General features: G+C 42.3%; 1 protein-coding gene across 1 annotated transcript; it reads left to right on the forward strand.

Moving 5' to 3' along the window:
* Nucleotides 1-11,383: 11,383 nt before the first annotated feature.
* Nucleotides 11,384-14,129, forward strand: LOC147005219 (PRAME family member 8-like). Its single transcript, XM_085836231.1, has 3 exons — nucleotides 11,384-11,694; nucleotides 12,145-12,735; nucleotides 13,562-14,129. Exons 1-3 carry the CDS (start codon nucleotides 11,408-11,410, stop codon nucleotides 14,127-14,129), a joined length of 1,446 nt encoding a protein of 481 aa, XP_085692357.1. The 5' UTR covers nucleotides 11,384-11,407.
* Nucleotides 14,130-20,652: the final 6,523 nt, after the last annotated feature.

A 20,652-nucleotide genomic window follows, 5' to 3' on the forward strand; every position in this document is an offset into this window, starting at 1 on the left:
TCCCAGTAAGCAGAATGACTTCAGTGCATTTCTACAATTTTTAGGGTTTCTTGTGTCTGGGAAAAAGATCATGTACACAGAGCAAAGCTATGTGGAAAAGATGAAAAGCAAAGTCTAACGCAATACATATGCATAACTCACAAGTATCACTCCAACAAATGGGTATTGAAGGAGATCAAACATACATGGAACACATGTCTACCATATGAGCCAGCTTCTCTCTCTCTCTCTCTTTCTCTCTCTCTCTCTCTCTCTCTCTCTCTCTCTCTCTCTCTCACACACACACACACACACACACACACACACACAAACACACACACACACACACAAATTCAGTGAAGGGGAATCATGAGGGACAGGTTAGTCAGAATGATCTGATTTCCAGGTTCCCAGGAGCCACATGGCCAGTTCTAAGAGAGTTTGATCAAGACACAGAATCCTTGTCTCCAAAGATTATATGAAGCACACTAGTGAACTATGCAAGCTATCATGGAAATATATCGGTGATGAGGCTAAAAATTCATTTGGAATGAAATTCAAGGTCTTCAACCTGTTCCTCTAAAGGAGTCTAAACTTCTCTACATCAAACTGCATTCCTCCAGGAAACACCAGTACATACCAGTTGAGCACTGCAGATAGGTCTCCAAGTTCCAGTTGCACCAGACAGTTATCCAGGCTGCAGGTCACTGAATGTGTGCTCTGGATCCACTGGTGCCTTTATATACCTCTGTGCTCACCCCTCCCTATTGTAGCCACACCCTCCAATCCCAAACTGGAATTGGATTTCCTGGTTTAATCTCCACCTTTCAAATTCCAGATTACAGATCTAATCATTTCATCGGTTGAATCAGAAGGACTTGTGTTCCCATACTCTCCACTCTTCCTCATCCCCAGACCCCCCCAAAAAAAACTTTTATGGAAAAATATGAACATTCCACTTGTTAAATAACCATACAACATCAAGTTTGGTGATTTGTTCTTTCATTTACTTAAGGCTTACTTAGTTTGCAATTTGTTCCAGGGATCTTGTCATGCTGAGAAGCCAAGGGTGTTTTAGAAGTCTAATTCTAGAAATTCTCCTGCCTCAGGATCCTTCTTATTGATAGGATTACTGTTATGAATAAACACATCTGGTTGGATTTTATTCTTTGGACCAGAGTCATTTCCAGTTTTCATCAGCTAAGGGTTTAATCTGTTGTTGATCAGAGACATAGCATAATTCAACGTTATTCTTCTTTGCTGGATTTGGGACAGAATACAGAGTCAGAGTTAGGAATATGTACTGGAGCTCAAGGGCTGAAGTGGATGCTCTGTCAGTAAACTGTAGCAGCAGTCACTCAAAAGTTAGGGTAGGAGCAAGGCTTGATTCCATTACTATACTAGCCAAGGTGTTGTGTGTGCACTCAGTTCATAAGGAGCTACCTGGCATTCAGGGATTCCACTCTAAAACTCTCTTTGCAATAGACAAGATGGGGCATGCTTGTAAGCTCAAAATTGGAAGTGGGAGGTAGGAGGCTCGTTTTAATGTCATCTTCAGCCAAATTGTAAGCTGAAGTATAGTCTGATCCCTACAAGACCTGCTTTCTAAATACATAAAGGCAAACATGAAAAGGAAGGTGTGAGGGAGATGGTGCCCTTGGCTGCTCAGGAAACTTAGAGTATGACAAGTAGGATCAGCCCAACAACATTCGTCAGGGCTATGAGATGTGATGTGGGTCGTGGGCTGGAGACTTGGCTTAGAAAGAAGGAACACCTGTCAACCTTCTATCCCTATCATCTACATGGTGGCTTGAAATGATCTGTGACTCCAGTTCTAGCAAATGTTAAACTGCCTTCTGACCTTCTAGGGTAGCAAGCATGTGAGGGCTCCCCATTCTTAGTTGTAGGCAATACACCCCTACACATAGAACAAATCTTACTAAAACAATACATCTATACTGGAAATGGTGGCATACACATTTTTCCCTCCCCCCAGGAGCCAAAGTTTGACTGATTCAGGGAGTTCAGAACTACCCTTATCTAAATAACTAATTCCCAACCAGTGAAACCTATAGAGTGAGTATCTTTCATAAAATTGAACCAGAGCTGGGCAGGGTGGCACAGGACATTAATCCCAGGACTGAAAGAGGAAAATTACTGACCACCAGAACTTCTCACCCCAGAGTACATTCTGAACTCTCACACCAGAGTCAGACCCCCTCTCAAATGAAAACTGTTCCGGGGACATTTCTGAGATAAGGGTTTCCTGGAACGAACCCAGTCCAACCCCTCCCAACTAAGGACTGTGCCAGGGACATTTTTGAGATAAGAGTGTGAGTAAAAACCTCAGTTCTAATGAATCAAGTACATGGCCAAAGTGTGGGACGCGGTTGCAAAAGCACTTTGGAAAAACCCTTGGTTGAATCACTTAGTGACGTAAAAACTGTATTTTCCCTGCCCTGCATCCCCCCTTACCCTTCTCCTATAAAAGCTTGTGAAAAGTTTGGGCTAATTGTCGAATCCCCTCTACACCATGCTGGGTGTGTGTGGGTTTCGACCCCAGAGCTCTAGTTCATGTATTTGCTTGCTGTTGCTTTATAGGGCTCTGGTTTATGTGCTTTTATGTGCTTCCTTGTCGTTGCTGTATTAAATCTTGCTCTATACATCTTAAGTACCGGTCTCAGTGTCTTCTTGGGTGCGCGGCTGACCCGAGGCTTGAGTAAGTGCCTCCCTTTGGGAGTTTTGGAGTCTTTCATTTGGTGCGTTGGCCGGGAATCAGCGCGACTACCCAGAAGTCCTGGACCCACTCAGAAGTAAGATTTACTGTTCTGCTTTGGTCTAGTGTCTGTGTTCTGTTTACTGTGGGCCTGGGAGAGGCCATCTGAATCTGTATCTGGTGCGATCGCTGTTTTGGGTTTGCGTGACGCTCTGTGCTCAGTACGAGCACCAGAGACCGTGCTCCGGGACTGTGGGCCTGGGAGAGGCCATCTGACTGGAGACCAAGCAGGTCTCAATAGAGAGCACGGGGTGGGTAGGATAGACGTATCTGGTGCCCACCGTCCGATCGCCCTGGGGGACGCCCCAGGAAGACAAGGGGAGGACTAAGGACGCTTAGTGGACCCCTCTGTGCGAGATCGTGGGTTCGAGTCCCACCTCGTGCTTCAGGGTGCGAGATCGTGGGTTCGAGTCCCACCTCGTGCTTCTGGTTGCGAGATCGTGGGTTCGAGTCCCACCTCGTGCTTCTGGTTGCGAGATCGTGGGTTCGAGTCCCACCTCGTGCTTTGGTTTTTTTTCTTTTTGTCTCAGTCTCGTGTCTGCTTTTGTCGTGTCTGCTATTAATCTAGAAATGGGACAATCTGCTGGGTGTGTAGGTGTGGAACTGCTGCATTTGTGTATTCTGAGATTGTGGGTTTATTCTGGCAGTGGCTGTGAGAGGACGACTGTCTATGGCCTCACAGTTTGCACCCCAAAGAGATGTTCCAAGGGAGACCCTGGAAGGAGTGCCCAGGGTACAGAACAGTTAAAAAGACCTGGCTGTTGCCTGGCAGAGTGAAAGAGAGAGAGAGTTCTCTCTGCCAGAGCGGGAGTGGATGTGGAATCCCACCCCTATCAGGAAAAAGAGTCAATGTGAAATCCGACCCCGTCAGAAAGTGGCGTTTGGCTGGTTGTGTTTGTGTCACGTGACAAGACTGTGTGTGTGTGTGTGTGTGTGTGTGTGTGTTAACCCTTTGTCGACTGTAGACTTGGACTGACGTCAGGACAGAATCTGTCAGCAATAGTTTTAAAAAAGGAAAAAAAAGGAAAAAAAAACTCAGTGCTGGTGAGTCCCAGACTGCTCAAAAGAGCTCTGAGATTGCAGAGCTGGGCTAAAGATTTCCGGCTTTGGCAGCGCGGGTAGGGCTTTGATAGCAGCAGTGGTGCTGAGGTTCTGAGTTCTGCAGACACAGCAGCAACGGAGGCTGTCTGTGCCTTGCGAGTGAGTTGTAAAATGCTGATAGTGAGTGCAGCAGCCTGCCGGCCCCCGCCTGCCAGTCCCGGAGTGGCCGTGAAGCCTGCCACAGCTGGGGAGGGGCCGACTGCGGCCGGCCGCTGTCCCTCCTTTGGCTTCCCCCCGGGTGCATGCCCACACTCCTTTGTGCTCACTCCCCCGCCGCCGCTGCCACCAAGGGCTCAAGCCATGCGGGAAGACAGTGCAGAGAGCACCAGGAATCTATCAGGTAGTTAAATAGTTAAATTGCTGCCTCCCTGCCAGCGTTTGTTTGCCACTCCCAGAAGTTTACGCCGCATTCCGGTGCGCAGCGGGGAGACTCGGGCGCTGAGCTCTTCACATCAAAGGATCTGTTTTCAGCCTTTTGCCTGCCTCTTGGGTGGGAGAAAGGCTCATTCTCCTGCCCTCTGTATCTTGTCTCTTGTTAACAGAGAAAAAAATTGTGTTCATTTTGAAATATCAGTGGTCTGGTGCAGCCAAATAGAGCTGCCCTCCCTTCTCTGCCCCATGTGTTTTCTCTTCTCAGGCACGGCCCTGAGCTGTGTGAGTTTGTTCTAAGCTCCGGTGAGGGAGACATACAAGGTAAGGAGCACCAACGGGTCTAACTGCCAGGCTCTGATGAAGGATAGAGGTCTGCAAAAAAAGAGCTGAGAGCAAAGCTTCAGCAGACTCAAAAGAAATAGGTTAACAGTGAAAAGAGGTAAACTATGAAAAAAGTTAAGTGACAGAATATAGATGTAATAATTAGATAACATTCAAAGGAAAGAGAATAAAAAGATATATTTATAGATAGAGAGGGAGACAGTTATGTGATCTAGTGAAAGAGGCAGAGAAAGTGTGTGTGAGAGAGAGAGAGGCGGGAGGCAGAAAAAAGAAAAAACAGGAGCAAAGAGAGATAAATGACAAAGATTAGAACTTAGCACAGTGATACTTGCTAATAATACTAGCACTTAAAGATGATCTGTAAGAAATAGGGAGCCAGAAAATTTTAAAAAAGATAAGAAAAATAAAATGCTGGTCACAAAAGTCAGGGAGACTAGAAAACTTAGTACCCGGCAACAAAAGCAAGCTTTTGGCTGAAGATCAAAGTGTTTACTGTTATCTGTTAAAGAAAAAGAGCACTGGGTGAGAGACTGTCCTAACAAAAAAAAAGAGGAGCCCCCCCTCATGACCAAACCCTTCACCTGTTTGTGGCTGAAAGTAAAGAAAAAGCAGAAGGGGTGCTAACACAGAAGCTGAGTCCTTAAAAGAGACCGGTGGTCTACCTGTTAAAAGCAGCTAAAAAGAGACTGTGTTTCATATTCCTCCACTGACCAATGCAAAGCAAGTTTAAAAGGTTCCTGGACACTGCGGGCCTTTGCAAACTGTGGATTCCAGGTTTTGCTGAATTAAAAAGATAAACAGCCCTTCGTATAAAAAAATAAAGAACAACCTTGGATGGCCTTAGATGCTATTGAGACTGCCCTAATGTTGTCCCTAACTTTGGGACTCCTAGATGTGACTGAGAACAAAAGTATTGCCAAAGAGGTTCTTACTCAGAAATTGGGACCCTGAAAAAGACCCACGGTGGCATACTTGTGAAAATTAGATCTGGTGACTGTAAGATGACCTGCTTGTCTGCACATAAGTGGTTTCTGGTCAAGGACGCAGATAAACTGACTCTGAGACAAAACTTGGCACATGCCCTAAAAGTGTGGTTCAGCCCCCTGACCGATGGCTGACTAATGCTCTGGAAAACATGAACTCTTGGCACTAACCCAAGCCCTGCGGTTGGCTGAAGGCAGAGACATCAAAGACAAAGAAGAAATTCTGGCCCTCCTAGAAGCTCCTGAATGGACTGGGTGAGTTGGAGTAAAGCTCAGTTATGTCGTACCGAGGTGCCGAGACGACGAAAAGCGGTGGCTCACCGAGGCCAGAAAAAAGACTGTGATGCTGATCCCAACCCCCACCACCCCGCGCCAAGTACGTGAGTTTCTGGGGACGGCGGGCTTTTGCAGAAAGAAAAAGTCCCATTCACCTGGACTGAGGAACACCAAAAAGCCTTTGACAGCATAAAGGCAGCCCTGCTTGTTAAAGACGCTGACAAACTTACTCTGGGTCAGCATGTGACTATACCCACTACCAGAGTTTGCTGCTCCTTGGCGGATGACTCCACTCCTGTACATCAATGTGCTGATGTCCTGGCTGAGGAAACTGGAACAAGAAGAGATCTGACTGATCAGCCTTGGCCAGGTGTGCCTGCCTGGTACACAGATGGCAGCAGCTTTGTCACAGGAGCAACAGTAGTAGATGGAAGGCAGCTCATATCCATGGAGCCATCTACCAACAGAGGGGGCTACTTACCTCGGCAAGTAAAGATCAGATCAGCCTTGGCCTGAGAGTTTGAGCTGGTACACGGACAGCAGTAGCCTCACGATTGAAGGTAAGCGGGAGGCGGGGACAGCAGTGCAGCAGTGGACAAAAAGCAGGAGATCTAGGCCAGCAGCCTCCCTAAAGAGACTTCAGCCCAAAAAGCTGAACTTGTGGTTTTGATACAAGCTTTATAAAAGTCTACACTGACAGCAGGTATGCTTTTGCCACTGTATGGAACAATATACAGACAAAGAGAGCTGTTGACATCTGCAGAAAAAGACCTAAGATGCTGTGAACAAAAGAAATCAGATGGCAGATCTAACCGCCAAAAACAGGCATCCCAAAGAGCAATGATCCTGGCAGTCTGAAGACTATCAAGTTATAGACAAATTAAGACTGGTAAAAGAAACCCTGTATAAAATGGTAAAAACTGAAAGAAAGAAAACTAGTCCTCCCTTGAAAAGACAGACCTGACATCAACTGAGAAATAAACTTTACTGAGAAAAAACGTTCTCAAAATGGATAAATGAGACTGCTCACATAGTCATCAAGAAGATTATTGAAGAAAATTTTTCCAAGGTTCAGAGTGCCAAAAGTAATAGTGTCAGATAACTTTGTTGCCCAGGTAAGTCAAGGTGTGGCCAAGCATTTAGAGGTCAAATAAAAATTACATTGTGTGTATAGACCTCAGAGCTCAGGATAGATAAAAATTAGTTTAAAACTCTATGACAGACCTTGACTAAATTAATCGTAGAGACTGGCATGGACTTGGTGTTCCTTCCCTATGCCCTATTTCTTGATTCAGTTTTACTCTGTTTAAGGTCCTTTATGAGTCACCTATGGCCATTACTGTTTCAAATGATGTGTTTAAACCTATGTTGTTATAATAATGCTCTGTATGCTAAGTTAAAAGGCTTGCAGGTGGTCTGGTCACAACTGGGAAAAATAGGACTGAGTACGCGGACGACATTGCTCCAGGGATCCCAACAGCTGAGACAGTGAACAAGCTGGGTACCCCAAGGACATCTCACCAGTTCCAGCCAGAGATCTGATCTACGTGCACCTACATCATGCCCAGACCCTCAAGCCTCGCTAAAAGGGCCCCTGCCTAGTTCTGTTTACTAATGCTTCTTGTTCTGTTTTTGTTCCCATGTTAAAATAGAGTCTTTCATTTGGTGCATTATGCAGTATCTGAAATTCTAAGATTAGAATTATTTACTAAAAGAAGGGGGGAATGAAAGAGGAAAATTACTGACCACCAGAACTTCTCACCCCAGAGTACATTCTGAACTCTCACACCAGAGTCAGACCCCCTCTCAAATGAAAACTGTTCCGGGGACATTTCTGAGATAAGGGTTTCCTGGAACGAACCCAGTCCAACCCCTCCCAACTAAGGACTGTGCCAGGGACATTTTTGAGATAAGAGTGTGAGTAAAAACCTCAGTTCTAATGAATCAAGTACATGGCCAAAGTGTGGGACGCGGTTGCAAAAGCACTTTGGAAAAACCCTTGGTTGAATCACTTAGTGACGTAAAAACTGTATTTTCCCTGCCCTGCATCCCCCCTTACCCTTCTCCTATAAAAGCTTGTGAAAAGTTTGGGCTAATTGTCGAATCCCCTCTACACCATGCTGGGTGTGTGTGGGTTTCGACCCCAGAGCTCTAGTTCATGTATTTGCTTGCTGTTGCTTTATAGGGCTCTGGTTTATGTGCTTTTATGTGCTTCCTTGTCGTTGCTGTATTAAATCTTGCTCTATACATCTTAAGTACCGGTCTCAGTGTCTTCTTGGGTGCGCGGCTGACCCGAGGCTTGAGTAAGTGCCTCCCTTTGGGAGTTTTGGAGTCTTTCAGGACTACAGTCAGAGGCAGGAACATCTTTGATTTCAAGGCCAGACTGTTCCTCAGAGTGGCTTACGGGACATTTAGGGCCCTTAAACAAAGACACCCTGTCTCAAAACAATAAAACAAAAACAGAAGCAAGGTGAAATTTCCCAGATGGTGCAGTTACAGACTTAAAACCCAGGATTAGGGAGGTATAAGCAGGAGAAGCTCTGAGGTCAAGGTTAGTCTGGTCTACAAGGTGAGTTCAGGAAGAACCAGAGATGGGTAACCTGACCAACCCTGTCAAAAATAAATCCAACAAACAAAGGGAGAAACAAAACCAAATACATCTGGTCAATTAGTCTCCCATTAAGAGTGAGATTTGTACGGGGCTTGGTGGCACACACCTCTAATCCCAGCACTGGGGAGGCAGAGGCAGGCGGATTTCTGAGTTCAAGGCCAGCCTGGTGTACAAAGTGAGTTCCAGGACAGCCAGAGCTATAAAAAGAAACCCTGTCTCGAAAAACCAAAAAAAAAAAAAAAAAAAAAAAGAGTAAGATTTGCATCCACAGGAAATTCCCATTTAACTCCAGGCAGTGGTGGCACACACCTTTAATCCCAGCACTGGGGAGGCAGAGGCAGGCGGATTTCTGATTTCAAGGCTAGCCTGGTCTAGAGAGTGAGTTCCAGGACAGCCAGGCCTACACAGAGAAACCCTGTCTTGAACACCCCCCCCCAAAAAAAAAGGGAAAAGAAATTTCGATTTAACAAGGTTAGTGTTTCCTTTGCAACACTTTATGGATTGGGGACAGCTTCTGGGTTAGGAATGGGAGCTTCTCTCAATACTGTTATGTGGTACGAATTTGTGCATTCCCTTTGCCTGCTGCTTCAAGGTCTCTTAATTCATATGTGCATCAGTTCTGCTGTGTTTTAGAAGGCCCGGTATCTGCAGAGGAAGTAAAGCTGCTATGAACATAGTCAAACAAGTGTCTTTTTGGTATTGTGGGTCCTTTCATTGTTGTTTGTTGCATTTTGTTTAATTGGATGTTTTGTTGGTTTTTTTCCTTTTTCCTTTTTCCTTTTTTTTTTTGATTATTTAATTACATTTTAATTGTTGTTCTCTTTCCCAGTATTCCCTTTGCAAGCACACCTACCATCTTCTATCCACTTGGATTTGAAGACAATTGTGGGTCCTCAGTGGTAAAGCTGGCTCTAGAAGGTAGATTGAATCTCAAATTTTTGAGAAACTGTCAGATTTATCTTTCAAGTGGTTGTGCAAGTTTTCACTCTCCCCAAAAATAGATATGTGTTCCCCTTGTTCTATAACCTCCCCACATGAGCTGTCCAATGAGGTTGAGAGCTCTGATTCAATATCTGAAAAGGCTGCATGTTACAAATAGAATTAAAAGGGTGGAGTTTAACCATCTAATCCAATTCCAGTTTGGGATTGCAGGGTGTGGCAACAAAAGGGAGGGGTGAGCAAAGAGGTATATAAAGGCTTCAGTGGAGCCAAAGAACACATTCAGAGAACTGCAGCCTGAATAAGTGCCTCGTTTGGCCAGCACTGAGAGACCTATCTACAGTGTTCAGAAGTAGTAGGTAATGATATTCCATTGGGTCATGCGGTTTGATGTAGAGATATTTAGACTCCAAGATATGACCAAAAAATGTTAATTTCTATCTTCTTAGAGGAACACATTATACACCTGGGATTTAACTCTGAATGAAGTTTTAGCTTCATCCCAAATGTATATGTTAACCAGTTGATTTCATTATTATGGTTGATTTTTTTTAAAGAATGTCTTTCTATTTTGTTTAAGCTCTCCTAGAAATGGTCATGTGGCATTGGGTAGGCTGAAAAGAAAGAACCTCCTTACTCATAAGGCTCCTCAGTGCTAAGATTAGTAGTGTGTTCCCTTATATTTCCACTCACTCAAATGTTTGTGCTTGTTTTTGTGAGTCACTGGCTCACCTGGAGACCTGGGGACCATGTAACTTTGAACACCTTTAACTCACAATCGCTGGAATTACACTTGGAGTACCTACTCAATGTCTTACCTTAGGCTTTGCCTTACATCGCTTTCACATAGCTTTGATTTTTTGATATGGTCTTCATTAGGGACCCAGGAAACCATGAATATTATAGAAACCCATTGCCATCATCATGCTTAGTAGATCAATATTGAATTTTTGTGTTTATAGTTTTTTGATTGTTGTTTGTTGCATTTTGTTTAGTTGGACGTTTTGTTGTTTTTTTTTTCCTTTTTCCTTTTTTTTGTTGATTATTTAATTACATTTGAATTGTTGTTCTCTTTCCCAGTATTCCCTTTGCAAGCACACCTACCATCCTCTATCCACTTGGATTTGAATACAATAATCCCTTACACCCAAACCCAGTCCCCAATCACCCCTCTAGCATCCCCATTCCCAGGGGGGCAACAAGCCTCCACAGGTGCACACTTTGGATGGTGGTTCATCCATCAGAGCTCTGAGGGGTCAAGTTAGTGGATAATGTTTTTCTTCCTATGGGGTTTCAATCTCCTTCACCTCTTCTGTTCTTCCCTAAGCCTTCCATTGGGTTCCCCTGGCTCAGTCCAATGGTTGCCTGTAAGTGTCTGCAATTGTCTTACATGCTGGCACAGCCTCTCAGAGAACAGCCATACCAGGCTCCTGTCTGTAAGCACATCTTGACATCAGCTATAATGTCAGGGATTGGTGTCTGCTGATGGGATGGATCCCAGGGTAGGTAGTCTCTGGATGATCTTTGCTTCAATCTCTGATTCATTTTTTTGTCCATGTTTTCATTTAGATAGGAACAATTCTAGGTTAAAAATATTGAGATGTGTGACTGTGTCCTTCCCTCACCTGGAGAACCTTTCCTATGCACTGGGGCTGCTCTCTTAAGGTTCTATCTCCCTTGTGCTTCACATTTTGGATTGGACCATCCACATAAAGTCCTCAGAGTCTTGTCATTCAATATTTTTTCATGCTTTCTTTTTTTAAAGAGTGTCACAAACAAAATTTTTGATCCAAAAATTATATACCCATTTGGGTGATAGAGAAGCTACCATGATGCCAGTGTGAGGGACTGTCTTTCCATCACCAGTTTAGGATGAAGAGGTAAATTGATGTCTCTATCATTGCTTGAACAGTAACTCACAGGCTTAGTGGTTAATGTGATGGTGAGGAAGTTTTATAAACTTTGTCTTAAATGTATATGCATTTCAACTCCTTCCACAGGATCCTTCTGATTGGAGACCTTTAGAAGATGAGTGTTCATACCCCACCCACACTCCAGAAGCTGGTAATTCAAATTTTGGTGAAAGAGGAGGCTCTAGGCATGTCTGATCTGGAGGAGATGGCCCATGGACTCTTCCCAGCACTGTTCAAGGAGGCCTTTGATGGCAGACATATCAAGCTCATAAAGGCATTGGTGATAGCCTGGCCTTTCCGCTGTCTACCTGTGGGGGCATTGATGAAGACTCCTGACCTGGATACATTGCAAGCTGTGCTAGATGGAGTAGACATTCATCTAACAAGAGGGTTTCACTCCAGGTAAGCAATTTCCAAGTACTATAGAAGGGAGCAGAAGGAGTACACATTAGACATTGTCAGGGAGATTAGCTTTGTCATAAATTGATCAGATGCTTCTGATGGCATCATCAGGCAGGGATACAGCATTCTTGACAAGTACTTGTACCTAGCACAGTTGGCTATGGACTATATTTGAATATGGACTAGAGTAAATGTGGCCACACAGTAGAATGAGCCTATCCCTGACATCCCCACAAGAACTAATAAGTAAGGAGAAATAAAGTGTACCTTACTGAAAGAAAAGTACTCATGTGTACAGAAGCACAGGAAAGCTTCTCTAGCATGCCTGAGTCCAACTTAGATATCAGATCCTAAAAAAACATACACACTAGTAGGGAAGAGAGCCGAGTTTAGACATAGGTAGTAAAAGCTAATTCAGGGTCGGTCATCATTCTTATGTTTCACCTACAGGAGGAAAAAACTACAGTTTCTCGACCTGCGAAATGTGCACCATAACTTCTGGAATATATGCAGTGATTCAGAGGACAATGACTGTTCAGCAGAGATCTCGAATGAAAAGCAAGCCGTGGAGGTCCATCCCAGATATGCACTTAGGCAGCGTCTGAAGGTCATAGTTGACCTGTGCATCAGGTCCTGCCTTGATGAGGCACAAGCATGGTTCTTTAAGTGGGCCCAGGAGAGAAAGGGCTCCCTATATTTCTGCTGTACAAAGATGAAGATCTGGGCTCTGCCAGTAAAAGCTCTCAGACAGATCTTCAATGTTTTTGATCCAGAGCACATCCTGGAGTTAGAACTAAATACTGAATGGACTCTGTTAGAGTTGGCACATTTTGCCCCCTATTTAGGGCAGATGAGAAATCTTCACAAAGTCTTCCTGGCACCCCTTCACAAGACCACCTTCCCTATTATCAGTAGAACAAGAGATGGAAAAGCCAAGTGTATCAACAAGTTTATTTCTCAGTTCTCCAAATTCAACTGTCTCCAGCATCTCTTCATGTTCTACATCTATTTTCTCAGAGACCAGATGAATCAGGTCCTAAGGTAAGCAAGAATAGACAGTTGGATCAGCTACCAAAGCAAATCTGTCTGTCTTATCTAAAAGATTAGTGGTACATGATGCCAGTCAATCACTAGGAAAAAACATTTAGAGATTCATAAGACTCTGAACGTTGTCTCTTGTTTCCATGTTCACTAAGATATACAAGGGAAATTTTACAAGTTACATCAGTATCTGAAATGAGCACTCATGATATAGAGAAGTGATTTGGTTTAAAGAGTAGGTCAGAACTAGTAAGAATAGGATGTCATTCTTTCTGGAATCAAACCCACATAATCAAATGGAAAGGGAAGAGAAAGGGGAGTCTATAGTGAGGAGTCAGGGTATTCACCAGCACAGTGTGAACTTGAGTTATATGTTCAGAACTAGAAGAGTAGCCTTCTATCTTTCCCCAGTCACCATGAGTAAAATATTTTGAGCCCAAGTTGTGCTAAGTGCATGGCTCAGTAGGATGAGCCTGGGCTGTAATGAGAGCAAGTATGACTGCAGAGAGAATGATAAAATGCAGATTCAGTGAGCCCACAGCAAATATTGAGATACTGTCAGAATTTTATTGTGACGGAGTTTCTTCTGTGTGCTTTTTGGGATTAGAGGACAAACTGGTTTTCAGATTTAGAGTAAGGCTTTGAGATAAATTGTGAGGTTGACATGACTGAGCAGTATCCTAAACGAAGCATCATAGGTGATGTCCTTGACCATTTAGTCAAACTGACACTAGGGCACTTGGTTCCTTCTACAACTTTGTATATCCCAGTCAAACCTCTACAAGACTATGTGCTAGAAATAACCATCTGTCTACCTTATCCCTAGGTGCCTGATGACACCCTTGAAGACCCTCTCTATTACTTACTCCCTGATTTCACAGAGAGATTTGGATTCCTTCAACTGTAGTCAGAGCCTCCTTCAGCTAAAACATCTGGAGTTGAGAGGGGTAAACTTACTTGATTTAGATCTTCTGCCTCTGAGTGGTCTCCTCATGAAAGTGGTAAGCACTCTTGAGACTCTGGACTTTCAGGGATGTAGAATGATGGACTCCCAGCTCAGTGTCCTCCTACCTGCATTCAAACAATTCTCTCAGATCTCCAATGTCAACTTCTACAGCAATGACTTTTCCATGTCCATCATGAAGGACCTTTTGCGGCACACAGCCAACTGGTGCAAGATGAATGTGGAACAATACCCTGCCCCTCTCGAATGCTATGATGAGTTGGGTCATGTCTCTATAGAAATATTTGCCCAAATTTGTCAGGATCTCATGGATACACTGAGGGCAATAAGGCAGACCAAGAACAGCTCCTTTGCTACAGATATCTGCCATACATGTGGGGAGCGCCAGGTCTTTGGCCAAGTGTCCAGACTTTGTCATTGCTGGCAGTAAATTGGAAAAGTTCTGGATTCAATGAACAATAGGCTTGGGACACATCTCTCACCAGGGAACTCAGAGCCTGTGGCTTCTGACACTGCTCAGATAGTTAGAAACTAAAGGATGTTCATTGACTGGTATCTTGGAAATGGAGCTTGACATGGGAACAGTTGGATAGACTGTGGGAACAGGGGCCTAGTAGAGTCAGAAACACAGCTTGGCATTGTTACATGTCTTCTCCCTGGACAGACTAACTAGTCTGGATGCCTATAAACCTGGATACCTATAAACCTGGATGTTCTCTCAGTATGGTCTATGACTGTTACCAACATCACTACCAGGTTCAGGGTCAGGAAGATTCAATGGGAGGAGAAATGGAAAGACACTGGTATTTCATGATTGAAGCAAAGGTATTGGTAAAATTAATATGTTCCATTAAAATGATAGTTTCTTGACACTTCTTTCCCTTGTCCTTTGCCTGGACTACATGTACAACACACCTGTGTGGCTGAACAGTTACGTGCACAAAACATTTAAACTAATGTGAGTAACACAGGCACACCTACTAAGTAGGAGAATTAAAAGGATCACAGATAATTAACATCTAGTACATTCAGACCACAAGGCACCTTGGAACCATTAGGCATGCCTAAAGTGAAGAAGACAACATAGTGCAAAGTAAACAGGATTTCCAGTCTGGCGCTGTAATCTTGACCTTTTTGTAAAGCTTTAAAGAGTTGACTAATGGAACCACTATATTCATCTGTTATGCCACATGTCCCTAAAGCCTTATTCCAATTCCTTTTTCCAACAAAACTTTATGAAGTACCCATATTTAATTAAAGATATCCAGTGAAATGCAGGTCCAAATGAAGAGACGAAGTTCAAAAACAGACAACCCGCAATCTCATTTTTAGGATAGCCACTTTAAGGCCTAGTTTCACATCTGTTAAAAATTCTCTGTTGACCTCTGTACCCAATTTTTATTATTTTATTTTATTTTTATTAGATATTTTCTTCATTTACATTTCAAGTCCACCATACCCTCCCCCACACACACTCCCCTACCCACCCACTCCCACTTCTTGGCCCTGGAATTCCCCTGTACTGAGCCATATAAAGTTTGCACTGTACCCAATTTTTAAATGGGGTATTTGGTTTGTAGATATCTGGTTCCTTGAGATATTTATTTTGTTTGGATATCAGCACTCTCAGAAATGAAAAGTTGGTAAACATATGTTTTTTTCATTCTAAAGGCTGCTGTTTTGACATACTAATGCTGTCCATTGTCATCCAAAGGACTTTCTGTTTAATGGGGTCCCTTTTATTAATTGTTGAACTGAGTGCCTGAGCCATGGGTGTTCAGGAAGTCATCACCTTTTCCAATCTGTTCAAGAGCCCTGACATTACTAATGATATTCTGGAGACAGGAGCATAGCACAACTGTCCTTGGAGAGGAATCACACTGCCATAGATAGAAATACATACAGAGACCCCAGTCAAACAGAGTTCAGGAAATTTTGTAGAGAGGGGAAAGAAGGATTGAAGGTGCCAGAGAGGTCAAAGACACGACAAAAAAAAAACAAAACAAACAAAAAAAAAAAAACAAAAAACTACAGAACTAACCTACGCAGTTGGGATTACTGAGATTGAACTACCAACCAGAGAACTTTCCTGAGACAGACCTAGGCCCCTTATGCATATTTAACAGTTCTGAAGCTTGGCCTTCATCTGGCAATGAAAGGACAGTACAAGGGGCTGTTACTGACTGCTGCCTAACTTTTGATCGCTTTCCCTTACTTTGGCAGCATTGTCAACCTTAATTGAAAAAGATAAACTTTGATAAGCTAATATTTATCCATGGAAGGTCTCTCCTTTTCTGAGGAGAATGGGAAGCAAGGTGTGGAAAAGGATAGGGAGTGATTGAGAAGAGTGGAAGTGACTGAGGATATGCTATGAACTGTAAACTAATCACATGACACTTCTGCTAGGCTACTGTTCTTAAGCATAACGAAGTATCATCAAGAGTGTCAGAGTTTGGCTCTCTTCCATGAGGTAAGTTTCAAGTTTGTTCACTCTGGTTGGAATACTCCTTCAATCTCTGCTACAGCTTTTAAATTTTATATCTTGTAGGCAGCGAAAATTTGAATGGAAGTTTTTGTGGGAAGGTTGGTGTCCCCCTACCTCCATTGGAAATCCTGATGGGCTACAGGAGATGGCCACTTCAGTCTTTATCTCCAGTTAGTAGGGTCTCAGCCAAGGTCACTCCCTTATCCTCCCAGCACCCTGCCCCAAACCAGGTCTCTGGCTTCTTCCTGAGATGCCCCCACATGGATGGCTTTTTCCTCTCCCAGTACTCTGGAGACAGCTCTTCCCACCACACTTGATCCCCAAAACTTTTCCTGTCCCTATACCCTCTCCCATACAGTTCCCACTAATCAAACACTATTGATACATTTTATTTCCCCTTTTGAGTGAGATTCAATCATCATCTTACTTTGGGCCCTACTGATTCTTAGCTTCTTTGGGTGTTTGGATTATAGTATAGTTATCCTGTACTCTATGGGTAATATTTACTTATCACTGAGTACACACTATGCAAGTCCTTTTGAGTCTGGGTTACCTCACTCACAATGATATTTTCCAGTTTTCCCCACTGCCCTGAAAATTATAAAACAGGCCTTATTTTTGATGGTTGATTGGTATTTCATGGCATAAAGATACAAGATTTTACTTATGCATTCTATGGGTGCTGAACAGGTGGGCTGCTTTCAGTTTCAGATTATTATGAATAAATGTGCTATGAATGTACTTTAGCAAGTGTCCATATGCTCTGGGGGAACATATTTTCAATATATTCCCAGGAGTGGTATATCAGGGTCTTGAAGTGAAATTATTTCTAAGAAATCCCCAGATTAATTTCCAAATCTGTTGTACAAGTTTGCACACTTCTCACAACAGTTGGATGGTATTCCTAGCTCCACATCCTCACTAGTTTGTGCTGTTACTTGAGTTTTGATCTTAGCCATGATGATGTGTATAGGATGAAATCTCGGGGTCCTTTCAGTTTGCATTTGACTAGGAATAGTAAATATTTCTTTTTTTAAATTTTAATTATTTTTATTCAAAACTGCACTGAATGCTAAAATGTCCACCTTTACAATAAACAAATACAGTAATGATAACTCACAGTAAAACAAAACATACTTCTGATAGCCATTATTTTTCTGTTTGGGACAGTTTAAAGTTTTTTTTTTTCTTTTGTGTCACAAAAACAGGAATGTACCTATAGAAAGGCTCAAAATAGGCCATCTTTAAAAACAAAACGGCAATGATTCACAAAAGACTATGAATAGAACATGTAACTAGCTGATACAAATCTAATAGGATTTGTTAAAATCAGTCACATCTAATAGTACATCTGAAGTGTTCTTGTATAAAATATCACGTGAAGAAAAGAATTTATAAATGTCTAAAAAAGTGGGTTTGTTCATAGACAATCTGACAAGTTACCATAAAAATTGTTTCCTGAGACATAAGGAAATGCAACATTATTCTTCTTGAACCCTTCTTGTCCAATACTTTCCACTCAACAAAATAGCTGAGGATCTGAAACTGAGAAAATAGAATTGAGTACAAACAGCTTCTGAAACTTAATACTTTTTTCTTTTATTCTTTTCCTTTTTTTTTTGTTTTTGTTTTTGTTTTGTTTTTGTATCAGAGGGTTTTACTGAACCGACTCTGCTGCTCAGATGTGAAACCTTCTGTATATGAATTTTTACTTCTTCAATCCTGTGCGTGAAGATGTCTACACAGGCAAACAATGTCCTCCCCATCTTGGCTTAATTTTAATCTTCCTATCAGCAGAGGCACCAGCCCTTGGAGACCAAAGGGACTAGTCTTGATGGGGATTTCCTCTCAACTTTTTATTGATATTCAGAGCTCTTGATGCAACATTCTAGAGCAAGCTCTGCAGGACCTGCTGTGACCAGGGGATTGATAAAGGAAAAGCTCTATTTATTCTTTGTGATTTGACGCACAGATGAAAAACTTCACATACAATAACAGAAGTTGGTCGTTAATAATCACATCCTAGTCTCCCCACACTTCTGGAAGCAGATACCATCTTCAGTTTTCTAGCTTTTGTAGCTTTTAACACTGGAGTATCAGTGATGTCCAGGATCGGTTTAAAAGACCATCAAATTCATCCGTTTTCTACTGTCTCTTGGTCCCAAGTTTATCTGATTAGCTTCAGGCATTCTCTGCTATTGCTCATTGGGGTACTCTCAATTGTCCCCATGTTTTGTGGGCTGGTTGGGGGAAGGAGCTTGGGAAGGGTGTGCCACTGTGGGGAGGTTGTGAGTCACGGGGATGCCTCCAGGGATGATCCCTTCCATCGCTGGAGGAAACCCTCTTGGAGCCACACTTACAATGCGGGGTGGATACCTGTATGTGGCACCATTGAGCTCGGGGTTATCTATGCCTTGGCCCTGTGGATTATAGGGCAGCCCAGTAATATGTTTCACTTGCATTTGTTTGCAAAATTGGCTAAATTTAGAAGAAGTATACGCAGGACCATTATCTGTTTTTAGCACTAGGGGCTTGCCCCATGCAGCCCAAGCCTCTAAGCAGTGACATATGACATGAACTGCTTTTTCCCCTAACAAGGGTGAGGCATGTAGGACACCAGAACTCGTATCAATGGACACATGTACATATTGTAATTTCCCAAAAGCTGGGATATGCGTGACGTCCATTTGCCAAACATCTAGGGTTTGCAATCCGCGAGAATTAACGCCCACGGAAGGTGCATTAATAAATTCTACACACCGACCACACTGTAGGACAATATCTCAAGCTTCTGTTCGTGTGAGCTTAAACTTTTTTTTCGTAATGTAGAAGCAGGGACATGATAAAGTTGATGAAAATTTTTAGCACTGTTTACAGAATTTTGTGATAGGAAAACCATATCTCTGGTGGCTGAATCAGCAATTGCATTTCCCTTAACCATAGGTCCAGGTAATGATGTATGTGCTCTAGTATGTTGAATATAAAAGGGATGCTCACGCATCAAAATACAATTTTGTATTTTCATCAAAATTTTAGATACAGGACTAGACTTCTTAAAATTTCCGGCAGTCTCTAATGCTAGTACAGCATTAACCACATAAACAGAATCAGAGATAATATTTATGAGCGTAAGAAATCTTTTAAAGACTTCTAAAACCACCAAACATTCTACCAATTGAGGGGCTCCTGGTGTAAATTGCAACCGTACAGCCTTTTCATTAATCATATAACTTCCAATTCCTGTTTTGGATCTATCTGTATAAATATCAATGGCTCCCTTTATAGGAGTATTAGCCGTTACCTTTGGAAATATCACTGGATGCAATAACAGAAAATGTAATAAAAGATGTTTAGGATAATGATTATCAATTAAACCAGAATAACTGCATCTAAGAATGAATGGCCCATTCATCTATAGTCACACACAATGTTTGCATTTGTGTGGCAATATAGGGAATAATTATGCTATCAGGCATTTTTCCAAAGTGAGTAATTGAACTTTTTATACCTTTGTGGGCCATATTTGCCACCATGGTGGGATAATGCTCTATAGTCTTATTAGGGGATATATGTGGATGTATCCATACTAAAGGACCATCTTGCCATAACACAGCAATTGGCAAATTTATGATTCGTAATATGCATAGGCGAAAAGGTTTTTGCTCATTTATACGATTTAGTTGTACTGTTTGGATCGCTTTTTCTACCTTCCTAAGAACATCAGAAGCCTCGGGTGTTAATTGTCTCAATGAGGTTATATGTGATTCTCCTTCTAAAATTTGAAATAAAGGCTTTAATTCTGAAGTAGGGATCCTTAAATAAGGTCGAATCCAATTTATATCTCCTAATAATTTTTGAAAATCATTTAATGTCTTTAGATGATCTTTTCTTATACTAATCTTTTGTGGGGTGACACTCCGTAAAGTAATAGTGGCCCTTAAAAATTGACTAACATTAGACTGCTGTACTTTTTCTGGTGCAATAATCAAGACATTATTTTTTAAAGTTTCATTAAGCAAGCCATAAGCTTGCTGTATACTTTCTTCTTTAGGTCTACAAATCACAATATCGTCCATATAATGTCAAATTTTTAAGGAGGGGAACCCATCTCTAACTGGTTGTAAAGCTTTTCCTACATATAATTGACATATGGTAGGGCTATTTGCCATTCCTTGGGGTAACACTTGCCATTGATACCTTTTATCAGGCTCCATATGATTAACAGAAGGTAGGGTAAATGCTAATCTAGGTTTATCTTTCTTATTTAATAGAATAGATAAGAAACCATCCTTAATATCTACTACTATAATTCTCCAATCCTTAGGTAGAGCTGAAAGTAGGGGGAGTCCTCTTTGTACAGGACCCATAACTTGCATTTGTGCATTAATGGCTCTGAGGTCATGTAACAATCTCCATTTACCTGACTTCTTTTCTACTACAAAAATAGGGGTATTCCAGGGTGACTGTG

The sequence above is a fragment of the Mus caroli genome, unplaced genomic scaffold, assembly GCF_978045245.1.
Source record: "Mus caroli unplaced genomic scaffold, Mus_caroli_1 scaffold_4, whole genome shotgun sequence".
Lineage (NCBI taxonomy): Eukaryota > Metazoa > Chordata > Mammalia > Rodentia > Muridae > Mus > Mus caroli.

Coding starts and splice junctions, on each gene's coding strand:
- LOC147005219 (XM_085836231.1), top strand. CDS start 11,408: ATGAGTGTTCATACCCCACCCACACTCCAGAAGCTGGTAATTCAAATT. Junction 11,695..12,144: donor ACAAGAGGGTTTCACTCCAG/GTAAGCAATTTC, acceptor TTTCACCTACAG/GAGGAAAAAACTACAGTTTC. Junction 12,736..13,561: donor CAGATGAATCAGGTCCTAAG/GTAAGCAAGAAT, acceptor CCTTATCCCTAG/GTGCCTGATGACACCCTTGA.